General features: G+C 41.3%; 1 protein-coding gene across 1 annotated transcript; it reads right to left on the bottom strand.

Annotated features, from left to right (window-relative positions):
* Nucleotides 1-1,988: 1,988 nt before the first annotated feature.
* Nucleotides 1,989-18,783, bottom strand: rfx3 (regulatory factor X, 3 (influences HLA class II expression)). Its single transcript, XM_004538071.5, has 17 exons — nt 18,650-18,783; nt 12,982-13,094; nt 12,774-12,862; nt 9,718-9,976; nt 7,377-7,451; nt 6,882-7,063; nt 6,628-6,747; nt 6,381-6,505; nt 6,173-6,288; nt 4,800-4,915; nt 4,485-4,639; nt 4,273-4,370; nt 3,700-3,849; nt 3,380-3,588; nt 3,121-3,274; nt 2,915-2,957; nt 1,989-2,782 (listed from the first exon to the last, which is right to left on the bottom strand). Exons 2-17 carry the CDS (start codon nt 13,087-13,089, stop codon nt 2,502-2,504), a joined length of 2,280 nt encoding a protein of 759 aa, XP_004538128.1. The 5' UTR covers nt 13,090-13,094; nt 18,650-18,783; the 3' UTR covers nt 1,989-2,501.
* Nucleotides 18,784-19,089: the final 306 nt, after the last annotated feature.

Here is a 19,089-nt window from a genome sequence, read left to right as displayed (position 1 = left end):
GTTAAGCATGTTTTCTACACAGGCACACAAGCAAGGCTAAAAACAAAAAGTACCAGTGTACTGCTAGCATCTAAAGATAGCCGCTGAAGGGCTGTGATAACAGCATTTTTTTTTCTTTACCCTTAAATCAACATAAATGACAAAAAAAGAAAAAAAAAATAGAAAAGAAAAGAAAATCCAGCCTTTCTGTACAGGTCTGCTCTTTTTTCAGCGGAATAATCAAGAGTTATCATTAGTACCCATTATAACATATGCATAAGCAATTTAACAAAAAGAAAAAAAAAATCACAATAAATATCAATAAATAAACATTTTTGCAGAGAAATTGTACAGAGCATTTCAACAAGCATGAAAAAATAAGAACAGATTTATTTTAGTAACAAAATGTTCCTATTTAGAGGATTAATCTCAATATTCTCCACAACATAGAAGGCTATAACAGTTCAAGTATAGATGTAGTCTAAGGAATCAGAAGTTAGTCACCATGCCTTTCCCATTTCACAGTCTATGAACTAATTACAGATGAGCTACCATAAGAAACATTCACATAGAAACAATCAGATCAACCACGTTAAAAAAACAAAACAAAACAAAAAAAACTCCAACAACAAATATATGTAGTGTATCATCATTATATATACTATACATATATATCTCTCTATATCTCTTTGAATATCAGAAAATATCTACTTTTGGTCCACTGTACAAAGATGATCTTTAAACAGGGAACAAAGAATGAAGCATGTCACGGGCTAAAAATTGAAAGGAACGTGTGTCAGAGGTGAGAGAAAAGCAATGCAGACTTTCTCTATCGCGTTGAGATTTGTGCAGTACAGTGGTGTGTGTGCAATAAGGTTAGGTGACTGTGCTGCACGCGTCAAAGGGCTGGCACCACTGGTTTGAGGTAGGGTGACTGATGGATGTGTTCCAACAAATACACACAAGCACACAGACGCACAGGCATAAACACACACATGCGTACATAAAAACGCAGCGCACACATAAGCATCCATGTTCACAAACACGCACGTTCACACACTTCACACAAAAACGAAGGCTAATAATGCAAGAATAGGCCTTGAGAGGGCAGAGTGAGGGCAGGGGAGAGGCTACAGACCACGATTCAGATAAGTAGCGGGCTAAGTAGAGCTGAGCTGGAGGAAACAACGGGCGTGTCTGCGCCTGCATCCCTTGGTCTCAACACTGATGAGCCAGCCCAAATCCAGCCACGAGTCACCAGAAAAGCCAAATCTGTGGCTTGGACAATGCAGAAGGGCTGTAGGCTCTCTACAGCACACAGTCAGGACTACACGGGCAGCTGCATTTAAAGATAAGGCACTATGATAAAGCCGAGGTACATTAAATCCCTGACATTCCTTCTGCTCTGCAACATGGCACTGTTGGACAGGAAACAACTTCTGTGCGGCCCCAGTTGGCTCACTCTTCAGTTTCCTTGCGTTAGTTTTTGGTCCACTGCAAACTTAAGGAATTTCATTAAGACAGAAATTGCAAAAACAGGGGAACGTGTCGGGTGAGTTGTTTTCAAGATTACAGCTTGTCACATAAACAGAATTACAGAGCATCTAAAATTAACGAAGGCAAGCGTTATGCACAGAGTGCATAGAAAAGCTAGCATTAGAGACTTTTTTTTTCCTTTTTAACAGCCTTTCTTCTCAATTTCCTATATACAAGAGTAGCAGCAGTGACATCTCTTTAGGGTTTTTTTTCCTTAGTTTTTATGTGGCTAAAAGCTATAAGTGTCTATCGTTGAGTGGCTACTAAATCATTTTCAAAGGGAACGGAAAAAAACTGCCCCATGATCCTTAATTTAAAATCATATATAAAGTTTTGTTAGCTACATACAGAAACATTTTTGTTCAACCAAAAGTGTATCAGCAGTTGGAATGTGTGACAACATGAAATCATACTAAAATTAGGAGGATTAACTAGAAAATTAAGGAAAAACTAAACAAAAACCCAAAACACAATGATAGCACCATGATTTCTTTTTTATGTAATATTAATTGAAATTATAGCAAAACTATTATGTACAATAGGTAAGGTCTTGAGTCAATCAATGCCTTTGCTCCACTGGGACTAGTGACATGGATTTGAGCTCTGAGACATCAGTAGTTATCAGTAGTAATTTGTCTTCGGGATAAAACCCATCTGCATACACAGACAGAGGCAGAAACGGGAAACATTTAACGGGTCGAATTAGTCCTTTTCCTTCAGGTCCCTTCCATCAGCTGCCGAGCACAGACTTAACGAGCACATCCAGAATCTAAGCAGTAAGACAAGGACAGAACAGCGTGGCCGGTGTATCAGCACTTCATTGCTCCTCCACTGACCCGGCTGGAAGAGGAGAGCACATCCACACCGGTGCAAACAGAGACAATGTGTGAAAAAGGACACAAACACCAAGACTTACAAAGAGAAAGATATGTGAAGAGTAACAGGGCAAAAAGAGGCCAGACAAGGTCAGCTGTGCCCCCAGACCCTCAAACAGAGGCATAGGTGTTGCCCGTGGTGCTGCAGTGGCGGATGGTCGGAGTACCAACAGAGGGGGTAAGGATGTGCTCAGTGTGGTCCTGTGGGGGCTGCGGCAAAGAGTGAAGTACACCAGGCTGGACAACACCCACCACAGGGTGGGACCCATCTTCTAGTGCCCCGACCTGGATCACCTGGATTACCTCGTGCTCCGACTTCTCCCGCTTGGCAAGAGGCTCCCCGGACTCCTCCGTGTCCTCTTCTAAGTCACTGTCCATCCCACTTGTTTCATCTAGACAGGAGAAAACAGCAAACAAGCATTAAAAGGAAGCTTTAGAGACGACTGAAGATGCAGAAATCATCACAATTCAATGACATAAAAAAATCTCACAACATTTGTAGCAAATATTATCATTTTACATACCTTTGTCAATGTTAGTAAGGGATAAGGTGTTGAGACTGTCAAACTGCAAAGACAAACAATTATCATAAAGAATTTTCTGTTTAGTTGTTTTCTATGATTTTACAGGTTGTTATTTAATATAGTGTATGACAACGGCACTAACTATGAAACATCATTTTAAAAAGTCAGAGAGAGTAAAGAGAAAACAAGATATGCAACATCTTTACCTCCCCCATGACACCAATAGGTGTCTCTCCAGTAGCTTGAGCCACACGATGTTCCACCAGGTAAAACATGTATTCGTCATACAGCAGTCGAATCAGGTGGAAGGAACCAAAGCTGGCAGCACTGCGTAGGGTCAGGTCCCTGATCACCATCGAGCTGCAGAAATATAAAACACCAAAGTGTTTTTGTCTTTTCAAAACAATGCTGCACACTCTCATGTGTGTCTCAGAATACACTTATTTCCCACCCTCTACCACAGACCTGTAGAAGGACCATTTTAGCAGGAACTGTCGAGCTGCCCTGGGGAAGCTGGGCCGGTGCTCGTAGGGCTTGAGGACCTGAGTGACCACATTGTCTAGCCACGCTGCCCATTGCTCCAGAGAGCTTTGCTGCTGTAATGTGGCCTTGAAGTCCTGCTCCAAGTGCTGAACCATTCCTTCCTCACACTGGCACACCCACGATGCCTGCTCCTATGCAACAGTCACACAGGGGTTGTATTTGGACATTTTCAGAAAACAATCGACAAAAAAATGAATAAGTGTCTATTCTTTGACACAGTAGTTAAGATCTTTAGTTCTTACCTGTACATTGGCAAAGTCAACACGATTGAGATCGCTGAGCATCTGGTTGATCTGTGATGTGTTTTGCAACACAGCACGTGCCGCCTGAGCCAGGTGGTTCAGAGATGTATATCTGCGCAATGTTTGCGCAAAGGCACTAACAGCGGCAATCTGTTAAAAGAAACAAGAGCCCAGATGTTATCTTTTTTAAGTACACATGCATACGTATCGTAAACACATTAGTCTGCTCTAGGTATTCATGTTATCTATTATTAAACCGTAGTGTTATTACAGCCAGGCCTTGAAGTTACGCTCAGTGCCAGCCACCATAATTCAATTAAGTTTTATTTATGTACCTGATAAGCTTTAATGCATCCTACTGCAAATCTTACTTTGTTAGAACTACTTCACCTTAGTTAGCCTGCACACAATTGCTATACATCTGCAAGCCACTTTACAAACCATCTCCTTGCTGTTGATCTCAGTCTTTAGGTTTCGATGTATGCATACTTAAGGGTGAGGAACACACTCATGCTTTCTAAGTATGTGATCTGAAAGCCATACAGCCAAATACAAACATCTGCAATAACATACCTTGGTCTGGATCATTCTCTGTGGAATGGCATTCATGGCATTAGTGAGCCAACTTTCCAGGCTTTTGGCAAAATTGCGAATGGCTTGAGTCAAGGCACCTGACAAATGATACAGAAAGGCAAATCTGACAACACTGCATTAATGATTGAGCTGTCATCAACATTAACACAAACAAACAAATAAAGCATGAGTCATGTGTGACTGTGGCTCACTGGGAATGGGTCTCAGGACATCAGGAATAAGGATCTCCACAAGGGCCTGGTACATTAAATGGTCGCAGGTGCTCATCCACTTGAGTACAGTTTCGTTTCTGCACAGCACCAATAGCTGTGATTTGGGGAGCCGCGCTTCAATCTCACTTATGCTGCTACAAAATGAAAAACAAAACACAACAAAACAAAAAAAAAAAAAACCCCAGATTAACCTGTTTTTTTGTTGTTGTTTTTTTTAAATTTCTGACATTAAATATTTTAATATTTATCCTTCAGACACAACATACTGCATGTATATCATTTACTTGACCTCACCTGTTTTCTGTGACAGTAGCACCCTCTACAGTGTCCGGGGGAGAATAACGCCAGAATGTCTGCCACAGCTTCTCAATCAGACTGAACTGGAGGTTGACAACCACATCCAGGATAGCCTGAAATGAAAAGAGAACATTCATGACTGATACTGCTTTCTTTGTTCTTTTGAAAATAATGACTTCTAAAAACTATTGCTAGTCAATTCTGTTATATTGTCAGTTTTTTTTCCATTGCACTTAGTGCTAAAATGAAATTCCATTCCTTTTGTATTAACAAGCGGAAACCTTTAACACGGACATTAAAATACCAAACTATCTGCAAGGTTACACACTACTATGGGTTTGTAAGGACATTTTTTTTTTTGTTTAACTTTTTTAATTTGGATAAAATGAAAAGTTAGAGCTGTGGTCAACACTTGTGGATGATTTGATCCCTAATTTCTGGGTCATTATCAGAGTTGAGGAGAATGTTCTGTTTCAAAATGTCACACCTGATCTTTTCGAAAGTTCCCCCACTCTCAATCCAAAAAAACCCAACAAAACTTTAAATTCACAGACTTCTTTAAATTAAGCAAAACTGTACTTTACTGTATTTTTAGTATTAGCAGCTTTTTGTGGGGCGGCCGTGGCTCAGATGGGAGAGCAGGTATACACATTTGAAGGTTGGTGGATCGATCCCTGGCTACTCTAGTCTGTGTGTCGAAGTATCCTTGGGCATGATACATCCATCAGAGCGTAAGTGCAAATGTCAGATTTAAAAAAAAAAACATTTCAAAAAGTGCTTACACACAGATCGAAAGAAAGAAAGAAGAAGAAGAAAAAAAAGCACTGTATGATTGTGTCTGAGATTGGGTGAATGAGACTTGTAGTGAGAAAGTGCTTTAGCTGCTCAAAGTGAGTAGAAAAGCACCATGTAAGTAAGAGCCCATTTACTGTAGTTCTTGATTAAGAAAAAAAGATGGTGTTATGATTGATAAAGAGAACAAAACTGACCTTACTTTGACAGAGAAAAACAGTCTTATTAGAAAATAAGTGGAAAACATAATATGGGCCCTGCAGAAATTAAGTTAAGCCCAGGTTAATAGTCACACACACACACACACACACACACACACACACACACACACACACACACACACACACACACACACACACACACACACACACACACACACACACACACACACACACACACACACACACACACACACGATGACGCATCAATGAAGGTGATAACATTGAAAGGGATTACTCAGCCATCTTTTAGCATGAAAGAGGATCCTGACCCGTTTCCTTTGTGACATCAACTTAAGTGCCCAGTGTGCCGTGTGTGTGTGAGACGCTGCATTGAATATAAAAAGCACTTTGTCTAACCTCACAGTGCTCTCTGTAAAGGGACTGGAGAGCTTTCACATCATCTAGGCTGATGTTCTCTGTATTGCTCTGTCCAAGGTCCAGCTCTACAAAGTCGGGGAGTGCCCGCGACGCATCTGTTGGAAGTGAACACAACAGAATCATCTAAAAGACATAATAGCCAGTATATGTCAGTTCAGACTTTTGGATAAAAAGAAAAGCCGCTGACCTAGGAACTGCTGGTGGTGCTGGCTCTGTGCTATAACTGTCTGCTCTGCAGCACCAGGATGGTGCTGCCCTCCACCTGAGTAATTCTCCCCAGAGCCACCATCAAACTTCTGCACTGGCTTGAACCTTAAAAAAACAAAACAAAAACAAAACAATAACAAAAACCCCCCAATACCAAAATCACATTGCTTCCTACCTACTAAAACTACAACTTGCTAATATTTCAGTCCAGGCTGTGTGTGCTCTACCTCTGTTTCTGCTGAACAGGCTGCTGTCTGAGTGCCATGTACTGCATGTCTTCTTGGAGTCTGTTGAGTGGGGAATCTGGTTTCACACGTATACCATAGTAATGATATTTGGAGTTCCCTCTGCAACACAAACCCCAAAGTTAAAACACACTGATAGACTCACAGTGAGGAGGCGGGCATATTTCTAATAGATTAAAATGTCAAATCCCTAATGTAACAGCTTTTCTTTACTTAAGAAGATAAAAGGCGCTAACCTTGTCCCGAGGCGTCTTGTACGGAGACCCATGAAGATGGAGCGGATGAGTTTGCCAAAAGAAGCTGCATTTACAGGGTCCAATTTCTGCTCCTGGCAATGGCGCAGATAATGATTGTAGAGAGTAGATCGTGGCAGACTTACTCCCTCTGCTGTCTCGTAGTTGTCCAACAGCCACTGGAGCTACAACAGCAAGAAAGAATTGTTTTTCATGACATTTTTTTTTTATCTTCCTTTTTAACTTAATAGACTTCCATGTTGGTCCTTACAAAAACCTTAGGCCAACAGTTAGTAAATATAATACTGCTCCATCACTGCTCTGCAAAAGCTTCTATAGCAGCCAGAAAATTTAAAGCGGTAATAATTAAAACCAGCAACGAAAATAGCAGGCACCACACTGAACTTAAATGTACAGAGACTGGAGGGAGGCAGCAAGAGAGCGAGTTTAGCAAAAGTTAAGGTTAGACGTGGGCGAGCGTTCATAAAAGCAACTTACATGGCTGTTGAGCAGCGAGCTTCTCTGACTGGATAAACCCTCAGATTTTTGGAGAGTCTCAATCGCCATTTCAATCTGATAAACCACGAAGCACAGGACAACAAAATGTAAGAGGGGAAAATGAAAACAAAAGCAAGAAAAATAAAGAGTTGATGTACACACATGAATAGGCCACAAGCGAAAAAAAAAAAAATGCAATCTAGAAAAGACTCCAAAGCAAGCACCGCTAAACCCAAGCAGAGCAGGACAACCTGTCATTCAGGAAAACCTTTCGAGATGACAATGACTCTGTAATACCAGACTGGCTCTTATTTTACAGAGAGGGGAGGCATGAACATGAGGCATAAAGTTAACCATTCTCAGTTCAAAACTATTTAGTGCTCTTCTGGTAAATATGTGCTGTGTCTCAGCGTGATTCCAATAGTATAAATTAAAGTAAAAACCAAACACTTAGCTCAAGTGAGGGTGATTGCATAGTATGTACGCCTGGCTCTTAGTTCTCAGCAGGTCATTGTAGTGCAAGAACATTTACTTCCAAAGTGAGATATGCAGTAGTTGGAAATATGACTCTTAAAAGACTGTTTGAAAGCTAATAATTTAGATGAAGTGTACATAACAGTCCAGGAAAAAAGTAAATAGACCCAGTGATTCAACACCTTGTAGAAACATTTTTAGCAGCAACAGCTTTTCAGTATGACTATCAGTGTCTCTCAATGTTATGGAAAAATTTTGGCACACTCTTCTGTACAGAGTTGGTTTAGTTCTTTCTGGTTTGCAGATATTTAGTTATGCACAGCTCTCTTGCATAAAAGTCCAGATCTCATTTAGACTGAGGGCTGGACTTTGACTAGGCCACTGTAACACCTCCATTCTTTTCTTTTTCAGCCATTCTGTTATAGATCTGGTGCTGGGCTTGGGCTCATCATTGTGTTGCATGACTCAGTTTGGGCAAGCTTTAGCTGTTGGACAGATGGCCTGACACTTGATTCTAGAGTATTTTGGTCTACAGAGGAGTTCATGGTGAAGTCGATCACTACAAACTGCAAAACAAGCCCGAATCCTCAGCCCTCCACCACCGTGCCTAACAGCTGGTATGAGGTGATTGTGCTGATATGCTGTGTTTGGCTTTTGCCAGATGTGGGGCTGTGCTATATGGTCAAACATCTCCACTCTGGTATCGTCCATCCAAAAGATAGTGATGAAGAAGTCTTCTGGTTTGTTCGGATACAACTTTGCAAACTGAAAACTAGCCACCATGTTCTTCTTTTTAAAGAGAAGAGGCTTTCTCCTGGCGACCCTTCCCAACAAACCATACTTCTTCAATCTTTTTCTAATTGTGTGGTAATGAATTTTCTTCTTCTTCTTTTTTGCAATTTCTCCAATTATTGCACAGTCTTGGGGTAAATTGCTGGAAAGATTGTGACATTGTGTTAACCCACACCTGAATGCTCCAAACCAGCAAACTTCTGCTTTTATAGAGGTGCTCACACTTGCTGATGATCAATTAATAACGTATAATTAGCGGCACCTGGCTGCTACTTAGCCTCTTAATTCCTATGCAAAGCAATAAGGGTGCACGCAGGTCTTCATAGACTTGCATAGTCCTGTGAAACCTGACTGCACATGTTGTTTTATGAGTAGATATTTTCTAAAATGCAAAATATTTTCTTACAGTGAATTCAGATCATCATAGCAAAATAAAAAGGCTACGATTTTCCATAAGCATGCCCTAATTTCCCCTCCTTACTGCACCTGTCTCTTAGCTCTTATCACTTCCCTGTCTTCTTCCTCAAAGATTGGGAATAGTAGACATATAAAATAAGGGATAAAAACAAACCCCTATATTGCTCAAATAACATTAAAGATGATAGTGAACACTGCCGGTAGAAGTTACATCACTCCAGAAACTCCCAGCCTACACAGTGCATTTCATACATTAGCACCACATAATGACCAGAGATAAAGCACACGCCACACAATGAAGGAAAAGTAGCACGCTAAAATTGTCTATGTATGATATGGTACAATATGTGCACACATGAAAATTTTGCACACATGACATAACTTCAAAGTTTAAATTTGGAACTCTAATTAAGAAATGGCCGATCCACATTTCGGATCAAACTCGTGCATAGATAGATGAAGCATGACAGAAACAGCATTTATGCTAATAGGGAGATTCCAAGCAAACTATTACTGGCCTGGATCTTACCAGGCAAAATTTATAAGTTACCAAATCACAACAAACTACATAACACTACTCAGATCAAGAAACAAACACACAAATGCAAAGAGGGAAAGGTAGACCGAGGACCCACACAGTCGATGCTATGCAACTTACAGTAGCTGGTGAAGCTCGTGCGGTCTGGGTTGCAGGGTGGGGTCCAGCACTGTCCATGAGGTAAGCCCCAGAACTGCTGCTGATTACCTGACCCCCCGCCAGACCCATGCTCATTCCTCCAGTGCCCCCTCCTCCATTGTTGGTCATGCCATGTGACGTCACCACAGTGGACACCTGTGCTGAGCTGCCCTGTGTGTCAAAGTAGTTCCCTCCACTGTTCTGGCTGTATAGCGCTGGCTCTGAGTAGGAGTAGGTTCTTCTGTTTAGAAGAGATGACAACAATCAGCCAGTGTGCCCAAAGTAAGGATATAAAAACTACAAACATTTATACATGGTAAATTTATTTAACAGACAATTTAAAAATAGGTGTTATTGTGGATTTTGTGCTTTTAAGATAATTAAGTGCGACAGTGGTGCACTGGTTAGCACTACACACTACCTAATTTGAAATGTGACTCTATTGAAACATCAACCACCAGCATGATACAGTGGGGCAAAAAAGTATTTAGTCAGCCACCAATTGTGCAAGTTCCCCCACTTAAAATGATGACAGAGGTCAGTAATTTCCACCAGAGGTACACTTCAACTGTGAGAGACAGAATGTGAAAAAAAAATCCATGAATTCACATGGTAGGATTTGTAAAGAATTTATTCGTAAATCAGGGTGGAAAATAAGTATTTGGTCACCTCAAACAAGGAAAATCTCTGGCTCTCACAGACCTGTAACGTCTTCTGTAAGAAGCTTTTCTGTCCCCCACTCGTTACCTGTATGAATGGCACCTGTTTGAACTCATCATCTGTATAAAAGACACCTGTCCACAGCCTCAAACAGTCAGACTCCAAACTCCGCCATGGCCAAGACCAAAGAGCTTTCGAAGGACACCAGGAAAAGTATTGTAGACCTGCACCAGACTGGGAAGAGTGAATCTACAATAGGCAAGCAGCTTGGTGTGAAAAAATCAACTGTGGGAGCAATCATCAGAAAATGGAAGACATACAAGACCACTGATAATCTCCCTCGATCTGGGGCTCCACGCAAGATCTCATCCCGTGGGGTCAAAATGATCATGAGAACGGTGAGCAAAGATCCCAGAACCACACGGGGAGACCTGGTGAATGACCTGCAGAGAGCTGGGACCAAAGTAACAAAGGTCACCATCAGTAACACACTACAACGGCAGGGAATCAAATCCCGCAGTGCCAGACGTGTTCCGCTGCTGAAGCCAGTGCATGTCCAGGCCCGTCTGAAGTTTGCCAGAGAGCACATGGATGATACAGCAGAGGATTGGTTTCATCTGACCACATGACATTCTCCCAAAGTAGAACTTTTTGGTATAAACTCAACTCGTCGTGTTTGGAGGAAGAAGAATACTCAGTTGCATCCCAAGAACACCATACCTACTGTGAAGCATGGGGGTGGAAACATCATGCTATGGGGCTGTTTTTCTGCCAAGGGGACAGGACGACTGATCCGTGTTAAGGACAGAATGAATGGGGCCATGTATCGTGAGATTTTGAGCCAAAACCTCCTTCCATCAGTGAGAACTTTGAAGATGAAACGAGGCTGGGTCTTCCAACATGACAATGATCCAAAACACACCGCCCGGGCAACAAAGGAGTGGCTCCATAAGAAGCATTTGAAAGTCCTGGAGTGGCCTAGCCAGTCTCCAGACCTCAACCCCATAGAAAATCTGTGGCGGGAGTTGAAAGTCCGTGTTGCTCGGCGACAGCCCCAAAACATCACTGCTCTCGAGAAGATCTGCATGGAGGAATGGGCCAAAATACCAGCTACTGTGTGTGCAAACCTGGTAAAGACCTATAGTAAACGTTTGACCTCTGTTATTGCCAACAAAGGTTATGTTACAAAGTATTGAGTTGTATTTTTGTTATTGACCAAATACTTATTTTCCACCCTGATTTACGAATAAATTCTTTACAAATCCTACCATGTGGATTCATGGATTTTTTTTTCACATTCTGTCTCTCACAGTTGAAGTGTACCTCTGGTGCAAATTACTGACCTCTGTCATCATTTTAAGTGGGGGAACTTGCACAATCGGTGGCTGACTAAATACTTTTTTGCCCCACTGTATACAGTGACATAGCATAAGTCAAGTAAGCACAAAAGTAGCCTAAGCAAGATTTTCCCTGGACATTAGAAGTAAAATAGGAAAAAAAGGCTCAACACTGATTGTCACATTATATACTGAAAAATATTTTCTATTTGGGATGTTCTATCTTGGGTCGAGCTTTTTAACCAGCCGCTTAAAGTCATGCTTTTCTACCATGAAACCGAATCAATAATGTCCATCCACACTTTGTTCTTCCTGTTCCATGTAGTGCAACTAAAGAGTGCAGATACTGATGCTTTCTTGAGTCATTTGTTTACTTTTGGGTTGCACATGACCAGCTGCTAACATCCTCTGGAACAGCCTGGTTGTGCTCAACAGTATGTTTTTCCGTCAAACGGTGAATCATGTTTGTTGTTTAAACTTTGAGTGGAAAAGGTTTTTTTTGCATATTTTGCAAAGTATTGTGTTAGAGATAAATCGACATCGGACGCTGAGGTGGGCCTCACGCAATGACATGACTGTGCTTGTGTCACTGCTGTACATGCTAGGGAACATTAAAGCATGTAGTTGCTACAGCGACGATGTCATGATAAGACACTTTTATATCCTGTATTATCGCAGCTGATATAACACGGCATAGCCGTACTTCTGCATTTTGTTTGCGTCACATATCGGCTTGGGCTTGTTATTGAGTGTGGATCTAACTCTATTCCCTAGACTCAAGAGACTCTTGGAAAGCCTCACAATTTAAAAGAAAAGACTACTTCAGGTCATTTTCAGGTGACTAAGCACCATCAAACACAGGTCTCCACACCACAAAGAAAAGAAATCTAACACAAAAACAACCATGCACTCCCACCAACATCATGTGCTTGTGACATGAATGATGGTGTGAAGAGACCAGGGAGGAGAAAGAACAGGCTTCAGAGATTTTACGTTAATATCTGTGGAGTGGTGTATGAGAAGTCTGGCTAAGTGACTCACATGGTGCCATTGGTGAAGACGCCACTGTTTTCCTCGACATACTGCACCTGTGCTGGGTAAACATGCTGAACCTGTTGAACAGTCTGGGCCTGGAAAGATAAATCGCAAAGGTTATTAATTAATCAACTTGTTTACTACACTTCTATATTGAACTAAGTAATACAAACATCCATTTCATGTGCACTGGCACCAGGCAGGCTGGACATACCTGCTGCTGGACGGGGACCTGCTGGGTGGAGCCAGTAGGCTGGACAGGCACAGTGGTCTGAAGAGGGACAGTGGAGGTGGAGTCAGCGCCTGCTTCAGGGGTCTGCATGGCGCCTAAATAAGAAAGGGAAAACACTAAATCATTGTAGACCAGATGGTCTAACCTGTAAAGCAGCTTTTTACAGAAGTTTAAAATTAACACAGGACAACGTTTTGTTAATTACAATGTATTTAATCTAATATAGTGCTGAATATAAGAAAAGCTATGCTCAAAAATGTGTGCAAATTTTGAATTTGGCACCAGCAACACATTTAGAAAAAGTTGCGACCAGAGCAACAAGAGACTTGGTAAGTTATGTAAAGATAAAACCTGGTGAATTGTGTCACTTCACCAGCAGCATAGAGGAATCCTTGAGCGTGAAAGACTTTTATGGACAAATAGGTACAGGTTAAAGCTCATCAATGTAAAAGTACAAGGAAACTGGGGGGAGTTTCATCATCTGTGATATAAGGCTGAACAGACAAGACCTTCAAGGCCTTGTGAAGTACTGCATTGAGGACAGGACAGCTCAGTTGAGAAAATGAAATCATGGACTCATGAAAACTTAATGTCCTTGAACACAGTTTGTTGATGTATTTAAAAAAGAAAAAAACACAAATAAAAAAAGAACAAAACAAACAAGAGACCCTGTATAATCATAGTGTTTTCTGTATGGGAGGACGGATTGAGGTAAAGTGGAAAGAGGTTTGACCAGGGAAAATGATTTTTGGAAACAGCAAACACCTCTGGAGTGAAAAAAAGAAACAGACCATTCAGCTTTTTAAATGCAAACACTTCAAAAGCCAAGCATGCCAATATGGCAGTGTAATGCACATCTATGGAATACACATTAATGCTGAGTGATATATATAACTTTGAGGGGAAAATATGTTGCGATTTGGGGAATCTTTTTACAGAAAAGGGTTTATTTCCTGCCTAACCACATTGTGCATCATAATAGCATGGTTATGAGTTCAAATCTGCTAAACTGGCCTGTCTGTAGTCTGGACCTGGTGACTCGATCATCTGGACCATTACGAAAGCAAAATATGACAAATAAGGCCCCAAACTGTTTGAGTAGCTAAAAAAAAGCCTACATCAAGAATGGAATACCTGTTTTGCTTGCTCCTCAAATTTAACGACTGACTTTTCAGTCAACATGTATAGATTGTTGTTAAAAGAAAAGGTACTGTACCTTAGTGTTCATCATGCTTCTGCCCACCCCGAAAAAACAAAAAATGTAATACTCTATTCACAGCTAAATAGGGGGTTTATATTACTTGTAATTATCAGTGTAGCACACAGCTAATACTAGTGTGCAATCAAAGATCAATGAACACCAGTTCTAATAGGCAAATACTTTTGATGCACCACCCAATCCACATGATTTGGTTAGGCCACGACATAAAATGTAGGAAACCTTAGGTACCATCACAGAGCCTTGTATGTTCTACTGAAATCAATGCTAATAAAACAGCTCTAGACCAATCCTACGGAAACACCTGTTTCTGCCCTCTGGTACTCAGTGTGCCGAGAGCCTCATGCTTCAGTGACGCATGATCCTGTCTCCATGTTCACAGCCATAAACCAAGTTAATATTTAACAAACTCCAAACAGATGCTGCTTCTCATTTCTCTAACCGGCACTACTTTTACAGGTTTATGTTACTTAAGACTTGCATGAAATAGTATTAACAAAAACCCCCAAAACAAAACAAAACAAAAAAACTGCCAAGAACAAAATACCTCATTACAGATCTTTACCAGATGGGTTTAGTACTAACCAGAGACCTATATTCTACATCTATATTCTACATCTTAAATTTAAGACTGCATTTATATACCTACTAAGACAGACTTTGTGAAATTAAGGACAATAGGGAGAACAAACCCGATGGTGAACCTGTGTTTGTGAGTTAATAATAGTATGGCTACGCTCGGCTCCATTCCTTTCCTTTCTAGGGAAAGGCCACCTCCTTCCCACCACAGTTTCCATGAACAAGCCTCTCTTGGTTAATTAAGCTGGGTCTCCCAACAGCTTCAAATCTCTGCAGGGACAGCTCGATCTGTCCCTTCACCTGACACTGGCTCCTCTCTTTAGACAAAAATTATCACTTGATTCTTGTTGAGGTGACTAACCTCAAATGAAAACAACCGGGTAGAGTCAACAGTAGTAGGTGCAATGAAAATGAAAGAAATAGCAGGGCAAAAGGAAAATCTCCTTAAGACACTGAAAGTTAGGACAATACGCTGACATTCTAACAACAGGATTAAACCTTTACATGCATGCTACAACAAACCAGTAACTTGGTTTAAAAGCCGGTGAATCCAAGCTACCAACCCTATTAAAGGGCCACACCTCACAAACTTCAGCTTTGAGTTCATAGGAAAAACCATGATGGTGTCTATCACAGGTGTTTAGCCACCATTTCCTCACACGGCTTCATTGTGTCTTGATTTTATTCCTGCAAGACTCTGTATCTCTAGGACTGGCATTCTTCCCTCATTTGCTGTTTTGGTCATGGTGGCACAGACTGTCTAACACTGTCCATCAGAAATCTACAATAGATGTTCAAATGATCTGGTTATGGCAAGCCGCAGTTAATAATTCACATTGTTTTCATACCCGCTGATCTATTTGGTAAACTTGTTTGCCCTTGTGCAAAGGGGAGTCTGATATTAGAAAACACCACTCCCTTCAAAATAGAAATGTTTCATCATAAGATAAAGGTGACCACTTGGAATAACTTTGTATTGATTTGTAGTGACCTTTCCATCTAAGGGGGCAAGCGGACCCAAACCGCATCAGCAGAATGTCCCCCACAGCATAACAAGGGTCAAGGGTTTAGGTTTTTCCTTTAATCTGTCAACCATCTGCATATGAATGCTGAGAAAGGAACTACTTTGAGAGAGGACGTAGGGTTATATTCCACAATGCAGGTGGAAATCTCAAGTACAACTGATCCCACCTAATCGTAGGAAAATAGACCCTGCACCGCAGCACACTCTTGCTGCCTCACCTCAGCCCCCTCCATAAAGACACACACACACACACACACACATTCATACACCTCCTGCCACACCATTCAGTCACTCCCTTGTGGCCCACTTAAATGCTGTGCTCCACTGAGCAAGTGCAAGCCCTACAAAGACTCAGAGGAACAAAAGCCACCAAGGAGTGCAACATTTTGCTCAGAGTTTTTTTCCCCTCCTCAGTTTCTCCCGCTAATGCCACAGGCAACAAATAGTAAAGCAGGAAAGGTTCACAGTCACAGCTACCAGAAAATACAAAGAACTATAATTTGCCTCTCTAATGATTATGTATGACAAAGTTGGAGTTCTTATGCATTAAGCCAAGACATAAGAACAGGTGAACAAGCTTGAAAAGTACACCACACTCAAAGTCTCGCTTTCTATCGCTCTTTCTCTTTCTCACACAAACACAGCACCACGATCACCGCTCATACAGCACCTGTGAGATGTAATTGGGAGCTGAAAAGGGAGGGGGTAGGGGGTATGCAAAGTACCACGTTTGTTTAGGAGCTGTGTTCTAAGATTGTAAAGCAGGAGTTGTTTGTAAGGACTGCCGATTCTGATTTTGATGTGAAAAACCTGCATAAATAAAAGGCAAGCATTAAACATTAAAACACTGATATGCCCAAAAACGCATAGCTGGAAAATTAAGTGCTGATAACTATGGTCATCTAAAATCTAAATGCATCCTTTATAATCTTTACGTGTCCCCCTTTTTACATTACTATTGAAAAGCTGTGGCAAATAACAAAACAAACGTGCTGCCGAGCGATGAAAATGGCTGACTGAATAATTGAATTAATCAGCCCCTCTTTAAGTGATTGGAAATGCAACAGGATCCAGGCAGCAGGTGGCATGGTACTATTTCTGCCCTAGTGGACTACAGGTAAGTGGTAACATGATCTTATAACTAGCAGTCTCCAACATCCTGTTTATGTGTGTGTGCATTTGGTGGGAGGGATGACCTATTTTGGGTTGTATATGCAAACAGATTAATACATTAACATTATTTTGAGCTTTAGCTTTTATTTTACAGGTGGTATGAATTACTCTGGTGCAGTGAGGTCCAGCTGCAGGTGAGAGACAGGCGTTTCTCGTACAAAATACATAAGCAATCGCAGTGAAAAAGCCAAAGATGACCAACAGTTGTTGTGTATTGTTTCTGGATGCCCTCTCTATGACGGATGCATACAAATAAATGAAGATGGTAAAGAGTCCCCACAATGCTGCAGATGTGCCCATCTTTCCCTTCTCAGCACGCGCGCGCGCGCGCACACACACACACACACACACACACACACACACACACACACACACACACACACCTGTTCTTTTGCCTAAGGGAAATCAGAGGTTGCAGGTGAACAGGTGGACTCGAGAGTAATTGTGATGCAACGTTAAGAAACCTACTTTTTTATAAGAAAAATCTGCAATCAGATTAAGGAATGTTCAAAACGTGAATGAAATACAAAAACAGAATAGTTTTACTCAACTCAAAAGCAGCCTGGAATGCCCACAAACAAACAAACCCCCAAACAACCTCCTTTCTGTTGAGTGCCATAATAAAAACAACACACTTAACCCTCCTTCAATTCTTTGATACTCAGGGTACAAAAAGATGAATTATAGAAATACAAAAATGAATTTCTGTCTTTAACACGGAATCAATAATTCTGCATTATTCTTATTGTGAGGATGGGGTGTATTAACTGTTACCGGTCCATTTGCTGAATCAATAATACAGATTAACAAAACGAGTCAAGAAAACATCACGCTGTTTAAAGGATAATCCGTTAAGTGTTGTTTTCCTCAAAGCTGCCCACTGCAAAACTTAGCCTTGCGTTATCAGTCAGCTTATCATTGCCATCTGATGCCACAAAGAGGGCAGATGGAGAGCTAGCGAAGCTATCTTGCTCCCTAAGACAAAAGGGAAAGTAATGGCTTAGCTATTGTCAATAGCAGTAAGTGTGTGTGTGGAAGGCTAGCTCACAGCACTTTCCATTGCTAATCGACGCACTGATCTTGTATGAGCAAACAGCTGAACCACCCGAAACACAAACTTGCAATATCCCCATAACGTTACCCTCTCCCCCCCCCCCAAAAAAAAAGAAAAAAAAAAAAAGAGAGAGATACCAACAGGCATTGTCAGAAGGCATCGGTGGCGTTAGCAACAGACACCTGCTCCTGCTCCAGCTGACCAGTTAGCATCACTGACTAGCCAAGACCTACGCTACCATTCAGCATGACAAGTTTAAACAAATAAGTTACGCAGAAAACACAATTTCCAGTCCAGCTGGACGCGTTTCGGCCAGTTTTAGCCTCACACAACGCAGTAAGAGGCCGTAGCTAGCTAACGGTAGCGAACAGGACCTCTCACAGCAGTGGGCATTACAGGCAACGTTAGCAAGCAGGCTAACACGTTACAAAGAAACACCCTCGCTAGCAAACTACCCCAGCGATTCATCGAGCCTTCATTCATCAGCAGACAAACATAAACCCGAGCGATAATATTTTCTTCAAAAGAACCAAACAAACTACAACGTGACGCCAGAAGAGAACTGTGCGTTGGCTAAAAATAGTAAAGAGTTTAAGCAAACCTGAGCTGTGGACTAGTTGATGAAGATGAGGATGGTGGAGGAGGTGGTAATGATGGAGAGAGAGGTTGTTGTTGGTGGGTTACAGTCGCCAGGACTACGGTGACTATGGCGCTGCCTCACTGGGCAACAGTTGCTATAAAACTGCAGCGCGCAACATTACAGGCAGGTGGGAGGAGATTATAGCGCACCTAAAACTTAATTAAACACAAAACCATCTAATCATTTATTTCTTCATATTATATATAAGGATGTTAAATAAAAAAAGAAACCAAGAGATTACTAACAATTAGTTTCAGGTGCAAAGACGATGTTGTATTCTTTTAATATAAGTCTTTAACTAAGATTTTTGTTTCTCTCAGGCAAATTTTATGAGGATATCCAACCACGATTTAGGACCTCCATAATAACGCTAATAGTGTGACTTCATTACTTCGTTTCTG

This window comes from Maylandia zebra, linkage group LG7 (assembly GCF_041146795.1).
Source record: "Maylandia zebra isolate NMK-2024a linkage group LG7, Mzebra_GT3a, whole genome shotgun sequence".
Classification (NCBI taxonomy): Eukaryota; Metazoa; Chordata; class Actinopteri; order Cichliformes; family Cichlidae; genus Maylandia; species Maylandia zebra.
This window is presented reverse-complemented; position numbering and strand designations above follow the sequence as displayed.

What these genes read in the sequence shown, in the direction of transcription:
- rfx3 (XM_004538071.5), bottom strand. Translation starts at nt 13,089, where the DNA reads ATGCAGACCCCTGAAGCAGGCGCTGACTCCACCTCCACTGTCCCTCTT. An exon ending in AGGTCCCCGTCCAGCAGCAG is followed by an intron (nt 12,863 to 12,981) that starts GTATGTCCAGCC and finishes TTATCTTTCCAG; the next exon opens with GCCCAGACTGTTCAACAGGT. An exon ending in CTATTGGTGTCATGGGGGAG is followed by an intron (nt 2,958 to 3,120) that starts GTAAAGATGTTG and finishes TTGTCTTTGCAG; the next exon opens with TTTGACAGTCTCAACACCTT.